The following is a 26,595-nucleotide window of genomic DNA, read 5'->3' on the forward strand; positions in this document are numbered from 1 at the left end:
GAATTGCATGGTTTTGTTTTTTCCTTTTCAAAATCAGGGTGACTTTCAATATGGGTTTTCCAGGGTAGCCCAGGGTCAAGGATCATAGAGATATACCTGCTTCCCCACCTGTCTTCACACGGCTTTCAGCCATGAATTTTCACACTTCCCACCTGCGCCCTCCATTCCAGCGCTAGCTTTCCAGAGAAGAGGTGTCTCTGTTTTAGAACATCTCCTTCTAGGCAAGTCAGACAGATCCTTGAAAAGTTGTATTGGTGTCTGAGAAATTCAAGTATTGGCTTTGCCAACTTAGCCATTTCTAGTCATTGGAAAAGTGGTTTTGTTCGGCCCCAATCAACGAATTTCTACCGAAGCATATGTTTCTCTAACACACACAATAAACTCGCATTTGGCAGGGATTTAAACAAGAGCACAGAGCCAGCCTCCCTTCAGAACAAAGCCCAAGAGCAGGAGCAAGCCAGACTTCCACAAGTTCACGGACATTGCAGCCTTTCTCTGAGGGCTGTTCTTTAATCCCAACGCAGCTGTCTTCTTTGAACAAAGATGCTGCCTTCCCCCTAGTTGGCCTGCACTGAGCGGAAGGTGTCTGGTCTATGGTAACCGGAAGATGTGGCAATCCCTTGGGCCTCTGGAGTCCTGTCCTGCCCGTCCGCGGCTGGGTGCTATCTCACTCTCCCTCCGCATGTCCTCTCTTCTAGTCAGACCTTTACCCACAGGGGTGGCAGTGGCTCCAGCCCAGCATCCTGGGCTTTCGCACCTGCCACCTTTTGCAGCCATGACCCCCTCAGATCATATGCACGGCACGTGCACCAGCCTCTCCTGGCCAGGCGCCGCCATTACTACCCCTCCTTCGTGGGCCACCCTCGAAGTCAGAGGTCCTCGCTCCTGAGCCCAGCGAGTGGCTGGCGTCTGTACCCCGCTGAGGGGATGATGGCCTCAAGTCAATTCACCTCTCTCGCAATAATGACATGCAGCTCGGGCAAGAGAGCACGTTGGAGTCTGCTCCTCTCAATGAAACCTCTCCCCGAAAGGAGACATTGTCAGGTGTGTGTTTCTGTGCGTCTGAGCATCTCTACACATGTGCCCACACTCCTGGACTAACGCAGAGCAGCTTCATCCCCTGGCAGGTGGGCCCAGGAGGGGAGGCCCGGGAGCAGTTGTTCTCACACTGCCTGCGTTCTGCACTAAGATCACCGGGTAGGGGTCAGGGCAGGTGCTTTTTCAATTTTCCAACGCCTGCTATAACCTTCAATTCTGACTCGATGGGTCCAGGACGGGGCCTGGACATCAATATGATCTTACAAGCTTCCAGGTGATTTTAATGTGCAGCCAAGGCTGAGAGACATTGATTGGGGAGAAAGAGGCAGAGACCCCCCCCAGTGTACCCAGATGGATGAGAACATGCAGTTGCAAAGCACCTCCTGCTCGGGCCCTCTCCCCCAGGCAAGGCAATCTCTGCAGTCTACAGAGTGACCATCAGGAAAGGATGTTGAATTCTAGTGCCGTATTTCATTCCGACAGCACCTCTTTAACGAATCTGAGCCTCATTTTCCCCAACTATTAGTAAAAGATCTGCTCTAGATACACGTTTTGCTTCTTCTGTCGCTCAGTTTTCAGTTTATGCATCTCCTCTCTCTCCATCTCTCATTTATCTGCCGACTGATTACACATTTGTCTTTCCACCCCGCAGAAGTGCTTTATGTGTTGCCTTGAAATTAGATTTCAGCAGTGCCTGCCCGCTAAGTAAATAATACCACAGAAACCATAAACTCTATAATCCAACCCAAGGTGCGTAACACTGATGATGTTATATTCCATCTCATATAACATACTCCATTTGGGGACCAGGACTAACCATTCCTTCTGGAAAAGCCGGTGCTGAAACATATAGATGCAGCCCACTGATGCCCAAGTCGGAGCTGCTGCATAGCAACCGCCTACGATGATGTTTACTGGGATTTTTTTTGTCCCCTCTGAGCTTAGTTTAATATCTACTTATCTAGTAGAAAATTCATTTTGGAACTATTTTCGGACCAAGTACAAAGACATCCTTGAGGATATATTAGCTACATTACTTTAATCCATTGAAATAAATAAATCTCTCACCCTACAATAAACTCAGCACATAGGAGGGCGAGCAGTCTCTTAAACAGGACTTTTGCATCAAAAATAGCATGGAAATATACAAACGACCAGGGTATATGGCGCAACCCAGAATAAAGTGGGTCTGTTTGCGATCCTATCTATAACGACTCAGTTATGGAAAGTACCGAAAGATTTTTTTCCTATATGCTGTTTCGGAAAACTTTAATATTCACCAAACCTGGATCACAGCTAAGTTCCACACCTAGACAGTCAACGGGTCATCTCCACCTGGACATCTCCAGATCCCCAAATGTAGTATGTCTAAATCAGAACGCATCACCTGCCCTGCTGCTGTTGTATTTCTGATCTCGGTTAACGAGGTCACCATCCACCAAGTTGTCCAAGTCAGAAACCTGGCAGTCACCCCGGAATCTCTCCCCCTCAATGCTCTGCGCACTCCTCCCAAATCCCTAAGTATTAGAGATTCTGCCATGTTCACACTCTTCGTATCTGTCCCTCCCATCCCAACTCCACAGCTCCTATTTTAATTTGGCACTTCTCCATTTCTCCACCAGATTCTCCCAAGGGCCTCCCAACTACTCTCCCTACACGTATTAAGTCCTGGCCCCTCCAAATCCTGCCATGATAAGCTCATGGAACCATCCTGATCACGTTGTTGCTTTCATGAAATCCCTTCACTGGGTCCCCATTGTCTACAGGATGAAGTTCAAATTCCAAAGTGGGGTATACCTGGCCCTCCACGATCCCACCTCTCCATCCTTAGGTGTTCGCCAGCCTCACCTTGAACCCTTTGCCCTGGAGTTCCCCAGCACCCCAGCCTGTCTCCCATCCCCTTACCTCCACGCGAGCTGCTGCTTCTGCTGGGATCTCCCTGTGCGTTTCTGACCCAGAAAAACACACTCATTGTCTGGACCCACTTCCTCCATGAAACCTTTCTTCACACCCCACCCTAAAAGAATGGGGCATCCCTACTCTTGGAGTCCTGGTCATGCTCCTTCCACAGCATCTACATGTCATTGCACTTATTTAGTGACAAAACTGTGAGCTCCCAGAGGGCAAGAATTGTATCTGATCTTTTCACCTCAGCGCCTAGCACTGCTGCCCGACGCACGGTGGGAATTGGATAAATATTTGCTAAATGAATGAATGTCTCCATGACAACATTCAAAGAGTGGTTCCAAGCTAGCTTCTTTCCAGCTCACAGACTTTGCTTTCAGCTGCTTGTGAAGTGGGACTGCCTCTCATTCCACATGGAAATAGATCACCTTCTTATCCCCGGAGAAATCATTTCTTTGTTCTTTACTCCTGAAAGACGGGTCATGCTTGAAGGCACTCTAGTGACTGACAGTAAGGAACTATCAAAACAACTTATTTCAAATCCCTGACCCTCTCTGGTTTTAAATTCCCTCTCCCTGGAAGTGATTGCTTGAGTGAGGCACAGAGGGAAGACACTAATTAAAGCAGAATGGCCATGTCATATACAGGACAGGCTTATAAAACCTACATCCATGCCCTCTGCCCATGCAGATGGAAAATAACACTAAAATGAAACTGACTCAACTTCACAAAGGACTCACATAAAAATAAAGGCATCATCCTCAACTCAGCAGTGGATCGCCCCTGTGCCCAAGGCAGAACCTTCGGAAAGTTCTGGGCCCACCCAGAATTCCACCTGAAATGTTAAATGTCTGTAATGTGTCTGCCACTTAATGTCACCAGCAAGTCACTTCTTCTCCAAGTACTGATTTCATATTGGAAAATGCACAACTTAAATAAATGTGTCATTAACATAGTGTTTTCCTGCTTGATGCTAATGCACTTAATTTGTTTTCCCAGCTTCTCTTCCTGCAACCCTCCTCAAGACAATCTGAAACTCCTTGGATTCCTAACAGACGACCCAGAGAACCTAGAAACCAACCAAACAACCAAACAAATAAGCAAAAACGCGCACACTAAAGAGCTATGGAGACCCATTTGTTCTCGAACTCTTATCACTTGTTCTGCGGCTTCCTCTGTGAGTCACACCAAGGTCAGAACAGGATAGACCGTCCTGACCACCTTAGTGGTGCCGGGTTTGTACGGACAAGGGCAAAGCATCATTCAGTGGCCACTGCTGGTCCCAGGAGGAGAGAAGTGGGAGACAGGACTTACTCAGGAAGACTGTGAGGGGTGTGATAGTTTGTTTTGAGGCCATAGAAGGCTTGTTCTCATTCTGCTTTGTTTATCTGCACAGAGATTCTTGCCATGCGCTGGTTCCAAACCCCAAAAATTTCAAGGATATTTGGAACATCTTTTATTAATAGCAACTCTAAAATATTTCCATGCCACGCTGCTCAGATACACTCCAAACATGCAAAGGCAGGTACCATATAAGGGCTTGTTCCCCCAAACCCTGTGAGATACGGTGGAACAGCTTAACCATGCCGGCGTGCAGGGCAGAACTAGACAACACGCTAAGGAAGGAGCATCTCTGGGCTACATCCAGCCACGTCAAGATGGGCCTGTGTGCGCCACTATCCTGGAGGGGACAAGATTTTGATTTGGTTCTATCACACGGAGGGAGCAAAAATAAAACTCAATGAAGAGGTGAGGCACCTGAACAGTGACCCATATGGAACCTGCTGGGTGCCAGATGCTGTCTCTGTGGCAGAAAGGGGAGAAACCATCACAAAGCGAGGAAATGACACTGGAGGGGTTGGCATTCCAGGCTCTGCCACTTATAAGCTGCAAGGCTTTGGGCACACAACTCTACTTGGTGAGCTTCATCTCCTTGCTATAAAATAAAGCAGTAATCACAACAGCAACAATAACAGTACTCATAGCAGCGGTGGCACCTGCTATGCGGCGGGTCCTACGGTAAGCACTTTACAAACACTTGGTACGTGCCATCTCACTTAACCCTTCGAACACCCTGGCAGGGGGATATTATGAACTCCACCTTCCAGAGGAGACCCAGGGTTCAGTAACTGGCCCAATGTCACTCGGCTATCGTGAGTGACAGGGTCTCAGTTCAAAACCAAGTCGGCCTGACAGACGTGCTCTTTGCAAGTGGTGACCACCTCCAGTGATGGCAGCGAATGTTACGGACACGGCAGATCGACACGGGGAATGCTCTGAACACGCTGTATGACCATCTGACCACCGGGCATCATTTGCAGGGTCTGCCCCGCTCAGTAGGTCGTGCTGGCGGGGAAGCCAGCCTCCGGGTGGGCCACACGGGCAGGGTGGGGGCACTTACTTTCTCAGAACGGCTATCTCATTCTCTATGCTGCTCTCCTTGCCCTTCAGCGCCTTCTTAGGGATACACTTCACCGCAAAGAGTTTTCCGGTCGCCTTCTCTTCGGCTAAAACCACTTCAGAAAAGGCCCCGCTGTGAACAAAGAGGGAGAGAGAGAACATTTAGATTCAGGAGATCGGTTTGGCCGTGGCCCCACTAACCTGCCACCGACATGTGGGGTGACAGTAATGACAGTGCGGTCCCAGGTATCACTATTACTCTGCACCCAGCGCGGCCCCTTACCCAATGTCTTTATTCAAAGCAACGCACACAGGCAAGCGTGCCCTCGTGCAAAGGGATACACAGAGATCAACGTGGGTTTGGCCACCTCCTGGTGCCACCTGCTGCCCACTGCTCAGTATGGGGGTATCCCTTGGAGCCAACAGGAACGCTCCCACAAGAGGTCCCTCCTGCAGAAAAGACTGGGTCCCCGCGTAGACTAGAAAGTCATGCTAAAATTCTGGGGTTCCCACGGGCCCTTCGTCCAAAGGAAATTTCAGACCCCTTTGCAAACGCTGGATTTCTTCTCCAGATGGTAAGGAGGTGATCACAGGGTGAGTCGGTGCTGCCCATGGTAGCGACAAGGGGTGATTAATTGGTCAGGGTACGTGAGTTTTCATGAAGCAGTTTGTGTCCTTTTTAAACCAAATCAACAAACAAGGACCACACAGTCGGTCGTCTCCAGACCACAAAACTCGGGCTCTGCGTGCACGGGCCAAGGAAGTGCCACAAGCCACCGAGTCCTTCTCTGTTCCCGGACTCTCAGGAGCAACTCGTATCTCCAAAGACAGACTCCAAGCTGGCTTCTACCCCAGCAGAACTCCTGCTTCAGGAGACAAACTTGCCTGTGTCAAGAGAAACCACTGGAAGCCCCAATGTTGTCGCCATACCAAGGCCTCAGTGTCTACATTCCTCAGTAACCATGAAAGAGACACCTAAACAAGGGGACACACCTTTCTCTCCCTCCCCTTACCCACAGGACAGGGATGCGCGCTCTGTCACCGTCCAAAGGAAGACACATGGATGTTTTCAAAATCTCTCCAGTGAGAGGAATTCACTTCCACCCGGCACAATTAACTGTGAGTCTCTGGACAGTGTTCCTACTGGAACCCGAATGTTCGTGAGAGAAGTCTGTGTGTCTCCAAGGTCTGTATCTAACGGTAGAAACCTGAGAGGCAGAACATCGTCATTCTACAAACCACGCAGACGGCAAATGTCCAGGCAAGGATCTTCTGCCCAAATCCACAAATTGCTATCAAGGAGGATTCTATTCACGAGCGCCACAGGTGACAGTGACGGAGGGTCAGACCCTGTCACTGGGTGAGCTGCCATCCTTCCCGAGTGTGCAAATCCACTTGCTTTGTCATTTAGCCAAACAATATGCAGTCACCTGCTTTAAGCTTTCCAAAGACAAAGCTCTCCGGTCTTTTTAGAGGATATAAGATTAGCATAAATTGTCATTGTTGCCACAATAAATAGGAATTGCTTGAAGATACTTCCCCTATTCCAGGAAAGCTAATTAGAAACATCAAAAACAAAACTCATGAATGAACAGTCTGAGCACTTTCAATGTAATTAGACAACACAGAACACAGTCGTGTGTGTGTGTGTGTGTGTGTGTGTGTGTGTGTGTGTGTGTGTGTGAGGCAGAAAGAGAGAGAGGGAGGGAGAGAGGGGGCGCTGGTGGCAGGAAGGACGACAGCAAGGAAAATGATCTGAGAGTCTCTAAAATAAAAACCTTCAGACAACTCAAGAACATAAATTCCAAGGAACAAAAGCAGGAACAAAGAGTGACAAAGTTTTAAAAATACAAAGAGGTCAAAGCAGGGTGCACTCTCTGGGCTGGAAAATACAAGCATCGCGCATTTGAAACGGAAGGGCAAGCACTCTGGCCAGGCTGAGTGACGCCGGCGTCTTGGAACAGTCTAGTCATCTGGGCACGGCCTGCGCTGGCCTGGCACCTGTGCCAGCTCTGCTCTCTGCAGTCTGACCTCTTCCCCCGCCACTTGTCTGGAACTGGGTGAGCTGGGCCCTCGGGGGGACCCCTAGTGCCGAACCCAATGGCTGCTTCTCAGTGCTCATCCTACTGGTCTCTGGTGTGACATCTGGAGGGCCTTGTCCTCCTTCCTAAAACTCTCTGCGTGAGTCTACAACATAGTTCTCTCCTTCTGCCTTTGTATCCCCTTCCTCTGCATCTCCACCTCCTCCCCTTCCTCCCCTCGGACATCAATGGTCCCCAAGGTTTCATCAGAACCCTCCTTTCTTCCTGTTCTATGTCCTCCCCCTGGAAAATCTCAGTGGTTTCCATAGCTTCAGCTCCACCTGTCCCCTGACGGCCTCCTGACCTTGATCTAGATTTTAATCTCTCTCAGGTGCAAATCTCACCTTCCCGACTGTCCCCTAGGGCCCTGGCCAGACTCTCAAGAGCACTGTCCCAAAGTCAAAATCAGTGCCTTCATTCTAGAACTTCTTTCTCATATATTCCGTCCCTCATTTCTAGAGATCCAGTTAATGCAGACTAGAAATCTGTCTGCCCCTCTCTCCCTCTCAATCCCATCACCAAGTACATTTGGTCTTCTGCCAAAAAGACTCTCAAATGCCTGGCTGTTCCTCCATCCTTGCAAGCCCCTTTATCTCTCTCACCTCTGGACTACCTGCGCCTGCCATCTTCCATCTGCCGCTGGAATTCCTTTTCTAAAACCAAGATCTGATCATGTCATTACCCTACTTAAGTCTTTGGGGTTTCACGTCTATAGAATAAAGTTCAAATGCCTCTGCAAATTGCCGCGGCATTTAGAGCCCTTCCAAACCTGACCCCAGCTTTGCGGGCTCATCTGTCACCACAGCCACCATACACACGCTCCCCACCATACGCACGTCACCTACACCCAACACATCAGTCAACTTGGCGGTTTCCCAAACACGCCCATGACCTTTCACCCCACTGGTCTTTGTCCAAGTTCCACCTACCTCCTCCTTCCCTGAATATCATTCCTTTTTCTTTCTGCTTGGCAAAACTCCATTTTTTTTTTAAAGGCCAAGATGGTATATTTCTTCCTGTTCTAAGGTTTTTCTCAATTGCCTCTCACCCACACAGACTGCTACCCTCATTCTGGCGCATGTGGCTTTTACCAACATTACTCCATTTACACATCCCATTGGAGTCCTTTACGTCTTGCCTAGAGCAGGAGTCAAGAGCAGCAGGTGTCGGTCATTCTTTTCTGTGTCTCCAGACTAACAACACTTGGCACCAACTGGAGCTGGTGCCCAAGACAGTTTTGATGATCACCATTATTTGGGGCTCTCTGATTGCGCATTTGACTTGCTACCCTTCTCCTGGGCTGTAGATCTGCAGAATAAGTAACACGCGCTAATGACCTTCCTCAACGGTGAGGGAAATAATGCTGTCCCTATCCTCCTTCATAACGTATTCCTTTAAGTTTCTATACAAGTCTGTGCAGAAAGAGCCTCAAAGGTTTCTCTTGAGGCACAAAACCTTCTTTGAGTCCTTCCTGATCTATTTTAAAACAGGCACTTATATGCCTGAATGCTTAAGTAACATGACACAGTTCAGTAATCCTGAGATCACTGTTTGTTTTGACTGGTAAAAATATTAAATTTGTGAATTTATGATAGATGATATTTCTCCTTAAAAACCTTCATCCTGGTTAAGTAAGTAAAATTTGTTAGAAAAAGAAGAGAAGGCAGATTTTTATACAGACGGAACGACTTTAGAGAATGCATAATCGTGGGAGAAATAAAAATTCCAGTGTTTCGAAAACCACATTTTTCAATTTTGTGACAAGACATTTATTTGAATTATAAAGGAAACCATCATCCTATTTTTTTTGAAAATACCAAATTTCAATCAAAATGAAATCTCTGTGAAAAATACTAGAAAGGTCAAACAAAAAAAGTTGTTCTTGAAATGCTAAATATTTTCTGCACCTGAAGATAAGCTGTAGGAATTGCAAAAGTTGAATCCTTTCCCCTTTTCCTCCACAGTTCAGAGAAAATCAAATCATTACCTGGAGGCAGCCTACCCTGATTGTAAGTCAGGTACCCAAGGGGAAACAATCTTTTGAGAGCTGGATTTCTAAGACTAAAGGGAAACACATTTTCTATAGTGACTAAAGAATTTCTATAGTGACTAAAGAACTCTCAGTGACTACTTAGGCTTTTAACTTCATAAATGATGGCTCTCAAAAAGGCTGCTTTGTTTTGCTTCAGTCAGTTTCAACAGACCCCCTACTCAGGCTGTAAAGCCCACCTGGTGATGTACACCCAGTCCTCCCTGAGCAGCGAAATGATCTGAGGTCCAAGAGACCAAGAAGGCAAAAAAAAGAAGTTGGCCCAGGCTCCAAGAATGCCTAATCTTCCCGAGTCCCCTGAAAAAAATGCAGTACAAAATCCATTTGCCCTGAGGATGTCTTGGCTAAAAACAGATATTTAAGAGTTTTGTGAATTACAGGTAGACATGTACCTTCCACTAGTTAAAAATGTCATAGAGCTACTCAGAGCTTCTTAACTCCAGATCTGCAGCTTACACTGAGACCAGAACTTGGAACGAGGGATACGCTAGCTGACCCACCTACTCACTACCAATTATTATTATAAAAAACAGAAACAAGGGGTCTGTTTCTTTCCTAGTTTCTAATAAACTTTCCCTGTGGCTAATAATCTTTAACTTGAAGTTGGTAAGAACAAATATCCAGTAGTATCTAAGAAGAGTAGCGCACAGGCTGGCTACTCTAAGTGCACATCATTAAAAATAAATTCTTTTCTCCTCCTAGAGAAATTTAACCACAAAATGGACAAACATTTAACCTCCACCGACCTCCTGTGACTTTCCCATTCTAGGTGCTCCACGACTGTTACTCAAATTGAATCGGTGAAAGCTTAAAAAGACTCCTCTGACTTTTAACAAGAATCGGGAATTCTCAAGCTGTCTTGTGGAGTCATGACAGTACCCTACACCAACCACTTGGTAAAATCATATCCATTCCAAATTAGACCAAGAAATAATCAGATGATGCCAAAATGATCTGCCCTATTAGCTTAGAGTCAGCTATTGTTGGCTCGTTGCCTTTTTGTGCTTTTTAGTCATTTGACATACAAATCAGATTGATTGTGTTATTAACTTTATTAACGGTATCGCCTCTAGCCTACTGCCATTATTGGACCATGCGACTGGGCCTACAGGCCTCCTGCCATAAATTCAAATGTTCTTTTCCACTAAGCATACCATTTTCCCCAGTGTCAAGCCAGGACAATATTAAGGGCTGGTTTTTAAAAAATGGGGGAAAAAAAAAACAAAAAAACTAAGCAGCAAAAAATGAAGTTGGTGACATTTGGCTTGAGAAAATCTAGTTATTAGATGGGTGCCTTTTAGACCTATTGTTCCAGCACAGAATCAATTCTTAAAATGAAAAACTTGTCTGCTAACCCTAACAATATTCTTACTGACCCCAGAGAATCCAAATAGACAGCAACAGTCGTGGAATTAGATGATCTCTATGTCTAGGCAACTCTCTGGGCAGAAATCATGCAATTTTAGAAGCAACATTAACTCTTTCTAGTAGAACCCTCAGTTAAAAATCTTCACTACGCCTGTAATCCTAGCTCTCTGGGAGGCTGAGGCGGGCAGATTGTTTGAGCTCAGGAGTTTGAGACCAGCCTGAGCAAGAGCGAGACCCCGTCTCTACTAAAATTAGAAAGAAATTAATTGGACAACTAAAAATATATAGAAAAAAATTAGCCGGGCATGGTGGCGCATGCCTGTAGTCCCAGCTACTCGGGAGGCTGAGGCAGGAGGATCACTTGAGCCCAGGAGTTTGAGGTTGCTGTGAGCTAGGCTGATGCCACGGCACTCACTCTAGCCCGGGCAACAAAGTGAGACTCTGTCTCAAAAAAAAAAAAATCTTCACTAAATCGCACACCATTAATAACATTTTGCAGTGCTAATTCATCACAGTAACCTAAACAAAAGCATGCCCAATCTGAAAAATAAAGTTCCACCAAACAAGCATAGCAAAAAGAAAAGTCTCACTTTCAAACGCTTGAAGAACAACTCCATGTGCATGAAAACTGGTATCCGATTTAGACATAATGTTGATAGTCATTAAAGTGTATCTTCTAAAACCCTCCACTTGGCAATCACATAGTAAGCCGTATGTTAGTTTATGTTAATGCTGAAGCTAAAAGTATTAAAGTTCTATTTCTTAAAAAATAATCTATCACTGAGACTTATAATTTAGACCAGTGCAGCGTCAACCAGTTCAAATTACAGACATACTCTTAACTTTAGGAATTAGATGCTTAGGAACAGAGTGACTCCTACTCAAAATAGCTATTCTTTTTCACCAAAAAATGCCCATCGTCCTCTTCAACTAGAAAATTCTAGAATGACAAGCCACCTTCCATAATAGCTCCCAGAACCACGGCGAGACTTTCTTAAACATTCACACGATTGGCTTGACTTTTGTCCCCATCAATTCTCACTCCGAGACACACCCCCGTGTCTAAAACCACCAGAGCAGGTCTGGGTTATGAGAATACTTGTCAGAGGGGGGAAGTCATCAGAATGCTGACACAGTCACTGCTTGTGACATCTTCGGTTTCCGAAGGTTTTTCTGTGGCACTCAATCATCAGTGCTAATGGCTTCACTGATCCAGATGCAGAAGACAAATAAATTCCAAATGAATGCCCACTGCCACACTTTCAAAAACATGCTTCATTTAATAGCACCCCTTTCCCCCTTCCCTGCTCTGACAGGCTCTCATGCTTTATCTCTGCTGTCCTCGCATCATTTGTCAACTGATATGCAACCCAAGTGAGTCAATCATTTTTTTCTTATCGCACCAACAGGGAGGACTCATGGAAGCCAGCTTTGCAGTTGACAGCGGGCTAAAGGATTCAGGTCATCTGAGACTGCAAAGTCTCCTTGTAGCCACGGCTTAAAAGGCCAGTAACACTCCAAGGCACATAGAGTGCCTATGGGGGCCACAGATGCATTTGTTGCGAGGATATATTTTCCTTGGATGATAGAGATAATGACTTGGATGAAACTGGAACTCCCACTGCATTCTCTGTCTTTCTTCATCAACTGCACAGACCTCTTAGATGGTACTTCTCATCGCAGTCTCTGCAGATCTCCCTTTTGAGAAAGATTTCTCCCTACAGAAGTGGCTCTTCAAGGGGGCTCTCCCCTTTCCCACTCCTACCCCCGATGCTCGGGGGACCAGACCTAGCCAACACTCACATCTTCCTTCTCTCTGACCACTGCCAAGTTCTAACGTCCTCCTAAGGCCAAATGCACAGCCCCTTTGGGAGGGGACCATGAGCATCAATGTAAAACGGTGGGTGCAGCCATAACCCCAAAGCCGGACTGGGTCAGGATATTTGTGACTGATTAATCCCAATTGCCCATCCCTCACCCACCGGGAGCCTCTGATTTTAAGCACTCTTAAGCTTATTTTTCATCCTTACTCAGGGCAGATGTCTCAACAGGTAACTTGAAGGAAAATTCTTTTAAGCTTCCTGCTAACCAAACACACATCGATGTACTCTTTAATTAATTTTTCAAGTTCCCTCTTAAAAAAAAAAAAACCACAGAGTCCTTAATGGTATGATAATTACTACATTAAAAGAACATTTGGCTGTATCTACATAAGGAAAAAAAGATCAATATACTGGTTAAAAAAAATCAGTAAAAGTTTGAAATAGCAAAACATGGGAAAGATCTTAAATATCCATCAGTAGGGAGATGATTAAGTACATTACAATCTAAAAACACGATGGAGGTCACGCAGCCACTTAAAACAATGAAGGAGATTTATGTGTGCTAATCTAGAATTATCCCCAAGATATGTTGTCAGGTGAAAAAGTACAGGTGCAGAACAATGGTATATTACACTCCCGCTTTTATAAAACACACACACACACACACACACACACACACACACAATCTAGGGAAAGACAGACAAAAAGCAAGTCACACTGTTGCCTCCAGGGACAGGCCTGGAAATGAAGCCCATTGGGGGACTTACTTTCTACCCATTTTATTATGTGCACACACTTTCTCCATCAAAAGTTAATGAAACAGAGAAAATTCTGACAAGAGAGAATAATCAATAATAATCTATGCAAAATGACTATCTGGCTAATTAAAGCCTTGTACTAGATGTTTTAATTAGATTAACCAACTAGCTGTACCACATTGATGAAATGTCAACAACAATCCTACTCAACAGCCAAGCTCACCCTTTATGCTACATAGATAACCCGTCTAAATGGGGCTGGTATGAACTGGTTATTCCGCCCCTTAAACCTGGTTCACAATTAGCCTGGACAGCTTCACTGATGAAGAAATTCAATGGCTTTTTGAATATGTGAAAGAAAAGCTGTTCTTCATAGAGATCATTCGTCAAGAACACTAGGGACCATAAACGCCAGTAACACCAGGGAACTCATTCACGCAGAAGGAGGGGCTTGAAATGGGCCCAGAAGGATGAGTATGTCTCAGCAGACGACAACAATGGGGAAGATGGAAGGAAGGCACGAAAGGGAGGCTGGCGAAAGCAGGCCATGTTCCAGAGCCGGGCCCTTTGGGAGCAGGGCAGACGGTCTACATGTGAGTGGAGTGTCACGGAGAGCAGTGGTTTGCAGAACAAAGCACGACGCTAAGAACAGTCTGTGTGTGTGCGTGTGTGTGTGTGTGTGCACCCGTGTGTGTGTGTGTGCATGCGTGTGTATCCATGCACATATACCACATCATTCATAGTCACAACGCTGTAGAATCTTGTGGCGGGCAGAATGACAGCCCTCTAGAGATGTCCATGTCCTAAGCCCCAGAACCTGTGAATGTGTCACTTTACATGGCAAAGGGGACTGTGCAGTTGTGACTAGGGTAAGAATCTTAAATGGGGGGAGTAGCCTGGAATATCCAGGTGGACCCTGTGTAATCACCAGGGTCCTTATAAAAGGAAGACAGGAGGGCCGGGGTCAAAGAAGGAGGTGTGATGATAGAAGCAGAGTGATGCCGTTGCTAGAAGGGGCCACGGATGAGGAATGCAGGCAGCTTCTACAAGATGGAAAAGACGAGGAACTGATTCTCCCCTAAAGCCTCCAGAGGGAACCCTGCTGGCATCATGAGGTTAGCCCTCTAAGATCCACTTTTGGACTCCTGACCAGAATTATAAGATAGTAAATTTGCATTGCTGTAAGCCACTAAGTTAGTGGTAATTTGTTACAACAGCAATGGGAAACTAATAGAAAGCTATAGTATATTGTTTATCCCTGTTTTACAGATGAGGAAACTGAACTCGTCAAGGCTCAAGAAGTTGTTCAAGTCTCAAAGCCAGACTAGAAGGATTCAAACCCAGGTGTGGTGGGTTTATGGAAGGCGGCCACCAGCCAGGTGGCCTGCGACCACACTGTGTGCATCTGGAACATCAGCTAGAAGAGTGTGTACTTATGCACTGGCAGTGAGAAGGCGTAAGGCACTGAATAAACGAGAGAAATAAACAGAGCCAATAACATGCAGTAATTCTCAATCCAATCAAATGTGTTTTAGATAATTTTTGAGTTCTTTTACATCCTTTTGATCAGAAACAGGTAAGTGTCCTTCCTGTCGGAGTGATATGCTTTTGCCATGAAGGAAATTCATTTATGACCTGTGTTTTTCCTATTTATGCTACCAAGTGATATAAAAAATACTTTATTTTTACCTTGAAAATTTCCCTCCTCTTTCTGCTTGCTTACTTCTTGCAAGGGATTGCTTCATAACTGGCTGAATCTCCCTACGCTAACCAGATGAAACACCTCGCACATCTTTTGACCACTGAGCTGTGTGCACCTTGGACAATTTAACGAACAAGGTTGTCAACAGAACTTGGTCAAGACGCAAGCTATGGTATACCTCCTTATACGTACAGGGTTGGAGCACAGAGAATGATTCCTTTTCCCAAGAAAACAGGTTATTGTGCAAAGAACGAAGCTTCCCTAACCTAGATAATCACCATCACCATCTTCATCAACATCACCATCTTCATCACCATCATCATCATCAGTACTACTTACTAAAAGCTGTAGCTATAGCTCATTTTTAAATAACTATTTGCCAACCATTTTCTAATTCTACCCATAACCCTCCATGGTAACATCATCCCCATTTTACAGCCGAGAAAACTGAGGCTCAAAGAAGTTAAAAGTTTTGCTACTACAGTAATAATACTGACATTCTAACCCTAGTTTGATGCCAAAGTCATGTTCTTTCACTTTTAAATCATGCTACCTCTCCAGGAGTAGTTAATTTCACAGTTCAGAAGGAGTAAGAAGAGTGAGTGGGGTGCAGAGGTTTTCTTCATTATATACCCCACCCCACCCCCAACGAAAACTGCCCAAATTCTCATCCGTACAGTGTTGATGGCAGTCTGGACTATAGTGGGTAAATTCACTGAAATTATCTTAACTGGAGAACCCTCCAATGGAGCCCTGATAGCTTTAGCTTCCTTTTAAGTCGTTGACAGTGTTGGCCCACTTCCACCGCAAGGGCTGAAGGCAGAGGTTCTCGCCCCTCCTAAGTCCATGAACCCACACTCTCTATTAGGGGAGAGTGGAAGATTTTTAAGTCGGACTTTGTGTTCGGTTCCTAAGCGATTCCTCAGTGTTTTAGAGTTAGGCCCCTGCCTTATGGCCATGACATCTTGGAATTCCACATCATAATTTTCACTCTTTTCCAAAGTGCAAATACTCAGTAGATGCAAGACTGACCTTATGTTGCCCCACTTATTAATTCCTTCTCCTCCTAGACTGCCCACACATCTCATTATTCATTTCCTGATTAATAGAACCAACTTAATCTTCAAGTGCAATTGACATGCTCTCCCATTTCCTCCAACACAATCACATTAACGTTATCCCAGCTGGAAGGAAAGAAAAGTTCATAGCTCCTAGGCTCTCGTGCCGTGGCGAAACGCTCTATTTGCTGCTCAATCACACACACGGAGACTAATCAATTTGTTGTGAGGTGCTGATGATGACATTATTTCTGGCCAGAAATAAGAGCAAGTCTGCCCTGTGGCTACCCACAGAAACAAAAGAGCGTTCCCTGAGAACAAACCCGGGGTGCAGAATGGAAGCCGGAGCCCAGGAGTATTGGTGCATTGTGCTTTTCTCAATTACCTGGCCCTGGAAGTTACGACCCAGCACAGAGAAGGTGGGTACGACAGCACGGGGGCCACTCCCCTCCTCAGCCCTCACCGGTCTCAAAGGACAGGGACTGTGACCTCAGTGCTCTAGGTGCCCCAGGCACAGGCTGCTCTCAGCCCTTCCCATCAGGGCAGAGACTCCTCCCCGGGCAAGGCAGAATGCATCCGCTGGAACGTACGAGACTATTTCCTTGACATTCAGGGCCGGCAGCTCTGAGATTTAGGAAATATAAAAAATAGAGCCAAACCAAAAACCAATGAGATTCCCCAGGCAGGGTAATTTGATGGGTTCCAAAAGGCTTGCAAAAATATCTCCCCCGATCGGCCCAATAACCCAGTAGGCCATCCTTAACCCAGTAGGGACATCCCCTCTGAAACCCAAGCCTGATTCCTGGGAACATGTCAACGTGCCACATGACAATGTTGGTGCCTACTCAGCCGTAGGTCCTTAGTGACGCTGGAAACTGCCCATAGTTTCAACATGTGGTAGCTCTGGCCCTGGAAAAGTAACAGCACTTTCAAAGAACTCTGAACTACTGATACGAACCACTTTGCATATCACGGTCACTGTGCGTGGCCCTGCAACGGGGTCACGCATCCGGGAGCTGGCAGGGGGAGAGAGTCCAGGCCACTTAGTCAGGAAACGTGTACTGAGCACCAGTACATGCCAGGCCCTGAGGACACAGGGCGAGCGGAACAAGGTTTCGGCCCCAGGAAGCTCCCACACCAGCGGGAAGGGAGGCAGTGTATAAGCAAATGTGTATGTCAGGTGTTGGCAAGAGCAGCAAACAAAAATGAGGCAGAGGACAAAATAGAAATCTGTATATAGCATGTACAATGACAGAAAGTGGCTCCTCCATAACTGTACATGTTACAGACATATATGTACAAGCACAAAGAATGCAGCCCGCCACCAGCATCACAAATGCCATAATTCCAGCTAAACTAACCAATCATTCTCATGTGCCCTGACAAGACTCTCCACTTGATTGGTCAGGCCCCTGAACCTTCTCCCAGGCCCACCTGGGCACTTCTTGTAGAATCCAGTTTCTGGAAGAACCCCGCTAACTCGGTTTAGCAAGATCCCCCCAACCCTGGATAGCTGGTCACCTGGAGAGCTGATCAGGTTTCCATCCTCCGCCATCCCCAGGGGACGTCTGATCACCTGGGCTTATCTTCAGCAAGAATCCTGTTAGAATCCTCCTTCCCCCAACGTTTCCTCTGAGTAATTCCCCACCCAGCGACCCCCGGCCTGCTCCTTCGCTGTGAATTCCCACTTGCCCTCGCTGCATTCAGAGTGGAGCCCGATCTCTCCCCCGACTGCAAGACCCCATTGCAGTGGTCCCTACACCTACCACCGTGGTCCTGAATGAAGCCTTCTTTGCTGTGCTTTAACAAGTGTCACTGGAGCATTTTTTCTATAACATCCCTAAAAAGTAGAACTGATACTGATTTAGTCAAAGTTCCTCCCTAAGCCATGAAAAGGCCCTTCGTTCTCGCCTGAATTCTCCCACGAAGCCAGTTTTGCCACCTGCAAGATGGACGGGATGTTCCACTGCTCCCTCCTTCAGCTGAGAGCTGCAAGGGTGAACTCCAGACTTGCCCTCAGACCTGACAGCGAGGACAGGCTTGAGCCCTGGGAGGCAGACCGCTCAATTTCCCACATGCATTCTGCAAGCTTGTCTGTCTTCTGCCACAGCGCCGGCTGCATGGAGAATAATAATGCTCTTCTGCATCTAATCACCCATCTGCCGGATGCCTAGCAACTGGCCTGCACCTCCTCGGTCCTTCCTGGAACTGGCCCTTCATCCTCATAACAGCAAAAGTCATTTCATTTATCGGCAAAAGAAGATTCTGGAAACGTATCTAAACCGCACACACAAAAAGTAATACTAGTATGATTTAACATTTTTGCACTTGTCACACACTTCAATACTTGTGCAAAGTATGCTTCGACATAAAAACTGGACACAGAAATTGTTTGCACCATGAAATCGGATATACCTCCCAAGCAGCAGTGAAAATGAGCTTCCTTGCTCTAGTCACGCTTCCCTTCCGTTCACCTGCAGAAGCAAATCACTATAGCTCAACTCTCATAAATGTGAGGATGGCAGAGCTAAAGCAATCACCTGTCTGTCCCCAAGACACTGCAGTCCTGGCATCTTTCCTCAGTGTAAATAGGGACAATTATACCAGTCTTGTTTCTTTACTTGATTTTAAACCAGAAATACCAAGTCCAGCACGATCTAAACCAAGCAGGTGTCCTTTCCACCTGTGTGCAGCCAATGGCTGGCAGTGCCTGTCTCTCCCCACGAGCCTCACAGTATTTGAACAGAAAAGATCAAAGTGTCAATTTAAAAAGGAAAAGATGAGAACACATACGGTGTCCTTGTTCTTCAGCAGAGCATTTGATACAAGATCCAAGCAAGTGATATTTAGTAAATGAGTTCCGACGCCTTTGCCATGTTGTAATTACACATAAAGAAAATCTGGGTTCTTTAAACAATTCATGTTGATTACATTTCGAAATTAAAAAAAAAAAAACAGTGAAAATGTTGGAAACATTTTAAGAGAAAGGAATGAGAAGATATACGTTAAGTTAATCTTCTTAAGCGAGATGAGAAATCCAAAAGTCTTACTGGAGAGGAGAAAATATTCAAGTCCTACTAATAAAATATTATTAGAAAGTTAATATCTCTATTACAGCAAGGGCTTCCCACTAAGACTGCCATGTGCACAACTCACAGGGTGCTTTCCACAGAAACCATGCCCAGCGAGACGTTCCAGCCCTGCAGATCAGCGTGGGCTGGGACACACACACACAACTCGCGGAATGGCCAATGAGCGTATTAGCCGATGCTCAAAATTCACCAGCAGTCCAGAAATGCTAAATAAAACCTCAGCAAGACAGCTTTTTTCTCAGCAGGTTGGGAAAAGGTAAATTTATGTGGAAAAGTGGCCGAGTATAAATTGCTACAACATTCTGGGAAGCTAATCTGGCTATACTTGTTAAGTTACATTTTAAGAATTCTGTCCTATAGAAATAAAAGCATTATATAATGATATATATACACACATACGCTTATTGCAGCACTATAAGAAGTGAAAAATAATGAAAACAACATGATTTCTAGTAAGAGTGGGATGGTACATCCATACCATGGAATGTTATATTAAATATCTAGATGGATGTTAATATCCCAAATGAGAAAAGTAAGCCCTGGTAGTCATTCAGTGGAAACTTTATAGCAGTTAAATTAAATTATGAGATCTATATATATTAAGAGGGATAAATCTCGAACACATAATAATGAGTGGGAAAAAAGCTTACCAAAGGACACCGACAATGTTGATTCCACTTACGTCAACAACTAAACCACACACACACATCCAACCAACATTGTTTGGACACCTACTATATACAAATGCAGTGAAAGTATAAAGATCTACAACAAGGATGCACCCAGCTTCAGGGAAAGATAGCCACTGGGGAGGAAAGAGGGAATGAAATGGTCTAAAAGATGTGAAATGTAGCTGTATCCATAACATTTTTTTTTTTTAATAAATCTGAAGCAAATACGGCAAAATGTCAATTGACATTTGTTCGATCTGGGTGGTGGGTACATGATAGTCTGTTCATGTATTTCTCTGTACTTTTTCATAAATTTGAAATATTTTATGATTTAAAAAACAGAAACCCAAGGCATAAAAGTTAATGGTGCCATCAGGAAACTGCAGAGTTGGGGGTGGGTAAGGAAGGAGACCCTAGGTCCCAGTTCCCTGAGAACAGTCCAGATTTATTAACATCACCCCAGCCTAATATCCAACAAGCCCAAATTTCACTCTCAAAAGTGTTCAGGGCAAGTTCATTACCCTCTGTCTCTGAGCCCGTGTCCTCATCTGTAAAATGGAGAGAGTGACACCACATACCTCATGGGATTATGGAGAGGGTTAAATGAGAAGGTAGAAATGACACACTTACTTACTTAGCGTGATCGGTAAATAGTAACTATTTCGATGAGCCAATAGGCCCAACAACGAAAATAGTCACAAAACACCACAAGAACTCAGAGGAAGGAGAACAAAACTCTGCCTGGCCAAAATCCAGCACTGAACCTTCCCAAAGTAGCGGCACTTGACCAATCTTTTAGGAGAGAGAATTTTCTAGAAGAAACTCGTCCACGTTCACAGAGTACACGACCAATAGTGTTAGAATATAACAAAAGAGGCCCAAGGTCCTACGAACGGCTTTTGGATGTCAGTCAGACAGTTTTAATAACTTTACTGAACTCCTGGCCTCATTATTTTTTCGAGCTGATGCCACAGAGGACTTATGGGCCGTTCTCATGAGGAGGAAGCGTCACTGAATGGGCACAGTTAAGCACTAACGGTGAAGGAAGAAGAGAATAAAGTCCCTGCTCGCGTGTGTTTAGGGGGGAAAACCAAGACCCAGGAAACACTGAACAAACCAAAACAAGTCACTGCAGAATGAAGTGCGAAATCTGGTGGTATGGCAAGTCGGAGAATGTCGCACGCGGCCAGGGCTGGTGTTATCAGACAGACCTGGGCGAGACGGGGCCTGGCCTGGGTGTGGTGCACAGATGTGACAGAGCCCTGCAGGTGGGCGGGTGACCCAGAACAGGCAGAGTCTCTATGGGAAGAGCAAGCAGGGGTGTGTGTCTGGCTGCAGCAGCGACTGTTCCTTGTTTCACATGTCCAAGCTAGTCTTGACGTCTTTCTGGCTACCCTGCCATCATGGGGGCAGCAATGTGTCCCTGGGGCTAGCTGTTCCCCAAACCCGTTTCCTTTTCTTGTCAGGCACAGAGCTAGACTCTAGTTCCCACCGTTGCAGGTACATGTGGCCATGTGACTGAGCTCTGCCACTGGTAAGTGAATGATGCGGCCACTTCCGGGCCGGCCCATAGACACCTCCCCCACACACTCTCCATTCCACTTCACAGCCGCCCGCCAAATGCAAGGCCCCAGGGGAGGGTGGTCACAACATGCAAGGGGCCGGGGCCTCTCAGCCCCCATGGGAAAGACCTACTGCCAACCAGGAACATCCATGCTAGACTCTGACAAGAGAAAAATAAAGGCCTATTTTATTCAACCACTAAAATCTCGTGGTTTATTTGTTATGACAGCTAATATTATCCTAATACACCAAACTACAAAATTACGGCTTCCAACTTCCCTTTCAGCTAGAGGTAGCCAGAGATCTAAGCCAACGTCATCTTGTGAGGCTCACAGAAGCTCTTTCAAGGGGTTGACCCAGCTATCACAGGCATACTCTTTTGTCCCTTGCCTGTCCTCTTCTTCTGGAATAAGGACACGATGGCTGGATCTCCAGGAGTCAGTTTGTGATCTTGAGGACAGAAGTTTCTTTCTAATGGTGATGGAACAGAAAGAACCTGGGTTTCTTGTGCCTTTACAGAGCCACCATTCTAGCCCCAGAGTCCCTATTTTTCAAATTATTTTACATGAGATGATAATAAACCCACCATCTATGTATGCCATGTTAGAACTGTCCCTACTAATTTGTCTGTTACTATCAGCCAAATGTACCTCTTTACTAATAAAATGGCCAAAAGACCACCCAGTTAGAGTGGAGGGGCTGCGTCATATTGAAGAGCAGTGGGAGGCAGCGTGGATCACGTGATAACACAGTGCCACTAAAATAATGGCAACGAAGACTGAAAAAGCACAGAAAACTTTATCTAGAACTTTATGGAAAGCACAAAAAGGTATCTACACTGTTGAGTGCACAGTAAACAGAACTGGAATTTTACGGCATGAGAACCATTCTTTAAAAGGCTGTATTGCATCACGTTATGGAATGATGACCAGGGGATGATCCGTGGAGTGATGTATGAGATACTTCCTTCCATTCAAATAATCTCGCAACCCAGTCGTCCAAGGGGAAGACGGCTCCGAGCAGAGAAACATCAACCCCTGCCAATAAACAACGTGATGTGGTCAGAAAGGTCAGTCTTGAAAATAAAATGAAAAGAATTAAACAGGACTCTTTTGACCAAGTGATCAATACGTATCTGTGGAATAAAGGAATGTAGACAAAGTATGTTTTTATAAGCCTAAACAACAAAGAAGAAAAAAGGCAAGGGGCTCTATCAAATTAAAAAAAAGGAAACCAATTATACATGAAAAAAATTAAGATTTTTCTATTAAAGGAATGATTTAATTGCTCAATAACCTACGCGGGGTCGGGGGCAGACTGTCAAATGGAAACGCTGGGCTGATCTGGCCTAAGCTCTCCACCGTGTAGTGTCTGGAATAATCCTTTATTGGGAAAAGCCACATAAGGGACCTTTTAGAAATTAACTATGAGAGAATTCTCTAATTCCTCTATCATAAATCTTCATAATTAGAGACAGAAAATCTCCATTGCCTTTATTACCAATTCCCCAGCCCCACCATTTAACAGTCCTTTGCCACATCAGCCACCCAGGGAGAGAGGCCGGCAAGAGCCATTTTTCAGTTTACGACTAACCCAGAGAGAACATTATGAGAACATTATTGTGGGGAAACAAAAGACAGGCAAAGCCATATCAGGGGACGGCAATGTTAAGTCTCGTTCCCCAGTTCTAATTTGTCTGTATTCTGCGCTTCATCACTGGAGCAAGGAAGGCCAGCCCGGAAGGAGTGACTGCCACGCCATGCGGTTCCCTGCAAAATGAGAGGTGTGGTTTGGATTGGTTCCATTTTGACAATTCCCCAGAGTCTCCCCTGCTCCAGGGTGGCTCACAGGGGTAGCCACTGTAATCGTCATGATATCATTAGTAACTTAGTTCCCAATAATTGGACTTTGTTTATGCAAATGTGATGCATACAGATGAATGAGGTCCAAGCATTAGGAACCTTCTGATGCTGGTGAGTTCCACGCGCCCCTGACAACCATCATCTCATGTCAGGACGAGGCAGGCAGGGGACGCATGTGCTCTGGACGGGCTGTTGGAGAAAGCCTTGCTTTCTGTCTGACTCTGTATGTCTAAGAAAAACAAGTATCAGCATGTCACCATCATCAGACGGTCCCTCCATGAAAGCCCAAAGTAAGAATACTCCTGTGAATGGAAATTTCATGTAGATTTCTACTTCTGGTTTTATTTTCCATAGGGGAAGCCTCACATTTAGGGTCCTGGACTGTGCTCAAATAAACAGTCTTATCCTGGACAATCTCAACTTCTGATCGTCTCAGCCTTCGGCTTTAAAGACGGGACAGAGAGGGAGGGGGCTTGGCATGGCAGTGCAGGAAGAAGGAAGGGGTCCGAAAAAGTAATCGGCAAGAATAATTCTTGGCAAAAGGCACGTGGGAACCGCTGCCTTCCCCGGACCCCAAGGTCACGGGAAGACTCTCCTGGAACCCCTATAAATTCTCCCAGGTCCCATAAAGAGCATAACAGGATTTTTGTGCGTCTCCATTTGTTAAGCTGCACAAGCCAGAATCATTAGCGTGTAAAGCAGTGAGCTGTGTTTTCCCTCCAGTGTATCTACCATGCCTAACGGGGAGATCACAAACTGCTAGACCCAGGCAACCCAGAGAGATCATCAAGTTCAGCCACCTCATTTCCCAGAAGAGGAAATTGAGGCCAAGAGAAGCAGAATGACTTTCCTGAGACCCAGTTGCTCACGGCACTGAGAGAATCCAGTCCAGTGCTTTCCCTAATCAAGGCACTCACTTTCACCTGGGAGTTTGGCCCGCCCAAGGTCCCCACTCACAGCTTGAAGAGAGCAGCTTAACCGTGTTCCTTGTGCTCCGCCAGCAGCCTTCCAGTTCAGAGCGGAGCAGTCCTTAGGAGCGCAGGGAGCCAGCCAGACCTTAACCCAAATCCCAACGCCAACGCGCATTAGCTGTGCAAGTCTGGGGCAGTAACTTAACCACTCTGAACTTCAGCTTCCCCAGGCATAGAATAGGAATTCTAGTCCCTTCCTTAGAACTGCAATAAACATTATGTGCTTACGTTTATAACAGGCACATCATCTGGCTTGATACATGGTGGCCAGTTGTCTAGCCGCCATGTACAACTCGTCTTTTTCACGAGTTTGTAAGAGAAAAATTCATATTTCAGTTGTTTCCATTTCAAAAGCCTCACCTCCATGAAGCACATGACAAGAGACGTTGATTCATCTCAATGTAATACAGGGAAAAAGGCTATGTTGTCTACGCTCACCCATATTTAAACATATTCATCCCGAAAGGCTCATGAATTTCTAGCCCTAGAAAAAAAGCTTTACTATATATTGTCTTATGGGCTTTCTTCGTGACTTTCCACGACGCTCATCTTTTAAAAGTGTATTGGTTATGGGATGGTCTTTCTTGTTCAGCAACAATGAACAAAATTTGTACATGACCTCTGACCACTGAGTAAAGGACTGTGCGGTTCATCTCGAATGACCTTAGAAAATAGACGAATAGATCCACTAATAAACACTCACGAACACGGGCCATCTAAGGCAATTTTATATCCTCTAAAGCAAGCACACTAATGGCAAATACACAGTATACAATCTGAAAATACAGGCTCATAGGCAGGGTGATCTTTCTCCCAGTTTGTCCAGGACGGTCCCAGTATAATTACTACTGGTACCCCCTTTTCACCCAGAAAAAGCACCCCAATGTGGACAACACACTCCATGGTGATTACCCCTATCATTGGTATACGGCAAATATCCACAGGTAAGAGGTCCTCAGGAAAAAAGGATGAATGAATCTTGACCCAAGTGTGTCAACTTGGTTGGGCAGATTATCTATCATTTCTGAGCATTCGCTTCCTCATATGGAAAAAGTGGGAATTATCCTACCTTCTTTGCAAGGCAACTTGAAACATCAGAGGTGTGTCCTGCAGGTGCCTGGGACATCCATGCCCTCCAAAGACAGCTATGATGACGGTGATGATGAAGATGAGGATTTCATCACTCTACCTCTCTAGAACTGTGTCCTTATCTATGACAACTTACAGTCACATATCATCTTACCTTGGACAAGATGCTTCCCTGTACATTATGGGTGTGATTTATAAAATCAGGAGGTAAATGTAGACCCTGTGAATCTCTTCCAGCTCTACCCTCCTATGATTCCATTACTCTAAGATTTGCTGACTACTAATGTGCTACGCCTTCCAGAAAGGACGGCAACAGTCATTGCAAAGATCGCTTGTCTGCGCTGCAGAATTCTATTGCTACCTCTTTAGCAAGTCCTCTGACTTTTCTCAGGTTTCCAACAAGCAGAATGAATATAATACTTATCGCAGAGTGATAACTGCAATGTGCTAACAAGGCACATCACTCTGAAGGTGATCTGTACATTCATCCCTATAGCAACTTTCTAGCTAGAATGTGCTAGTATGTGACAGTCAAGTGTTAGATATTACCAACATGATTATTATATAATTTTAGGTATATGTATGGACTTCTGAGCCACGCAACTTAGTAACAACTCCTCTGACTAGTTACGTGACCTTGACAAATTACTTAATTTCTCCAATGAAGTAACATCATCCGTAAAATGGGAATAATACTACCTACATAATAGGGTTGTTGCAAGGATTAAATGAGCTAATATATGTATAGTGCTTAGAGCAGTACCTGGCATTTAGTAAGAATTCAATAACTGTTACTTGACTTACTGTCTAATCATAGCCAAGTTAAGAAGTTAAAAAAATCAACTGCCAAACAAAGACTGTGCTACTCTTTGTTTTAAACAGAGAGGATGCAAGAATAATAGAGCAAGCCCACTGAAGCCTGTGTCTCCCACTTATTCCAGGTCAAATTTCTGCACAGAATATAAAAGATAACTGCTTGAGGACCCTGATAAGAAAACAATATCAGATAGATTGAGAGAGAGGCTGAAACTTGAAGAAACTCATTGGTAAGTTTCCTGGATTAATTTTTCCTCCTTTATCTATTGGCTTTGATCCAAAGGTCAATAAAGTCAAGGAACTGCATGGTGGGAAAAAACACCAAAAATCCCAAAAGAAATATCCTTT

At 45.3% G+C, this 26,595-nt stretch overlaps 1 protein-coding gene across 2 annotated transcripts in view; it reads right to left on the reverse strand.

Annotated features, from left to right (window-relative positions):
• The window catches only part of CAMK1D (calcium/calmodulin-dependent protein kinase ID), a 313,071-nt gene that overhangs the window by 181,235 nt on the left and 105,241 nt on the right, over positions 1-26,595 (reverse strand). For both annotated transcript variants that reach the window (XM_012660919.1, XM_012660920.1), the window contains exon 2: positions 5,345-5,476. In XM_012660919.1, the coding sequence (XP_012516373.1) occupies positions 5,345-5,476 (132 nt within the window). The remainder of the gene's footprint in view (positions 1-5,344; positions 5,477-26,595) is intronic.

Source organism: Propithecus coquereli, unplaced genomic scaffold, assembly GCF_000956105.1.
Source record: "Propithecus coquereli isolate 6110/MARCELLA unplaced genomic scaffold, Pcoq_1.0 Scaffold69, whole genome shotgun sequence".
NCBI lineage: Eukaryota > Metazoa > Chordata > Mammalia > Primates > Indriidae > Propithecus > Propithecus coquereli.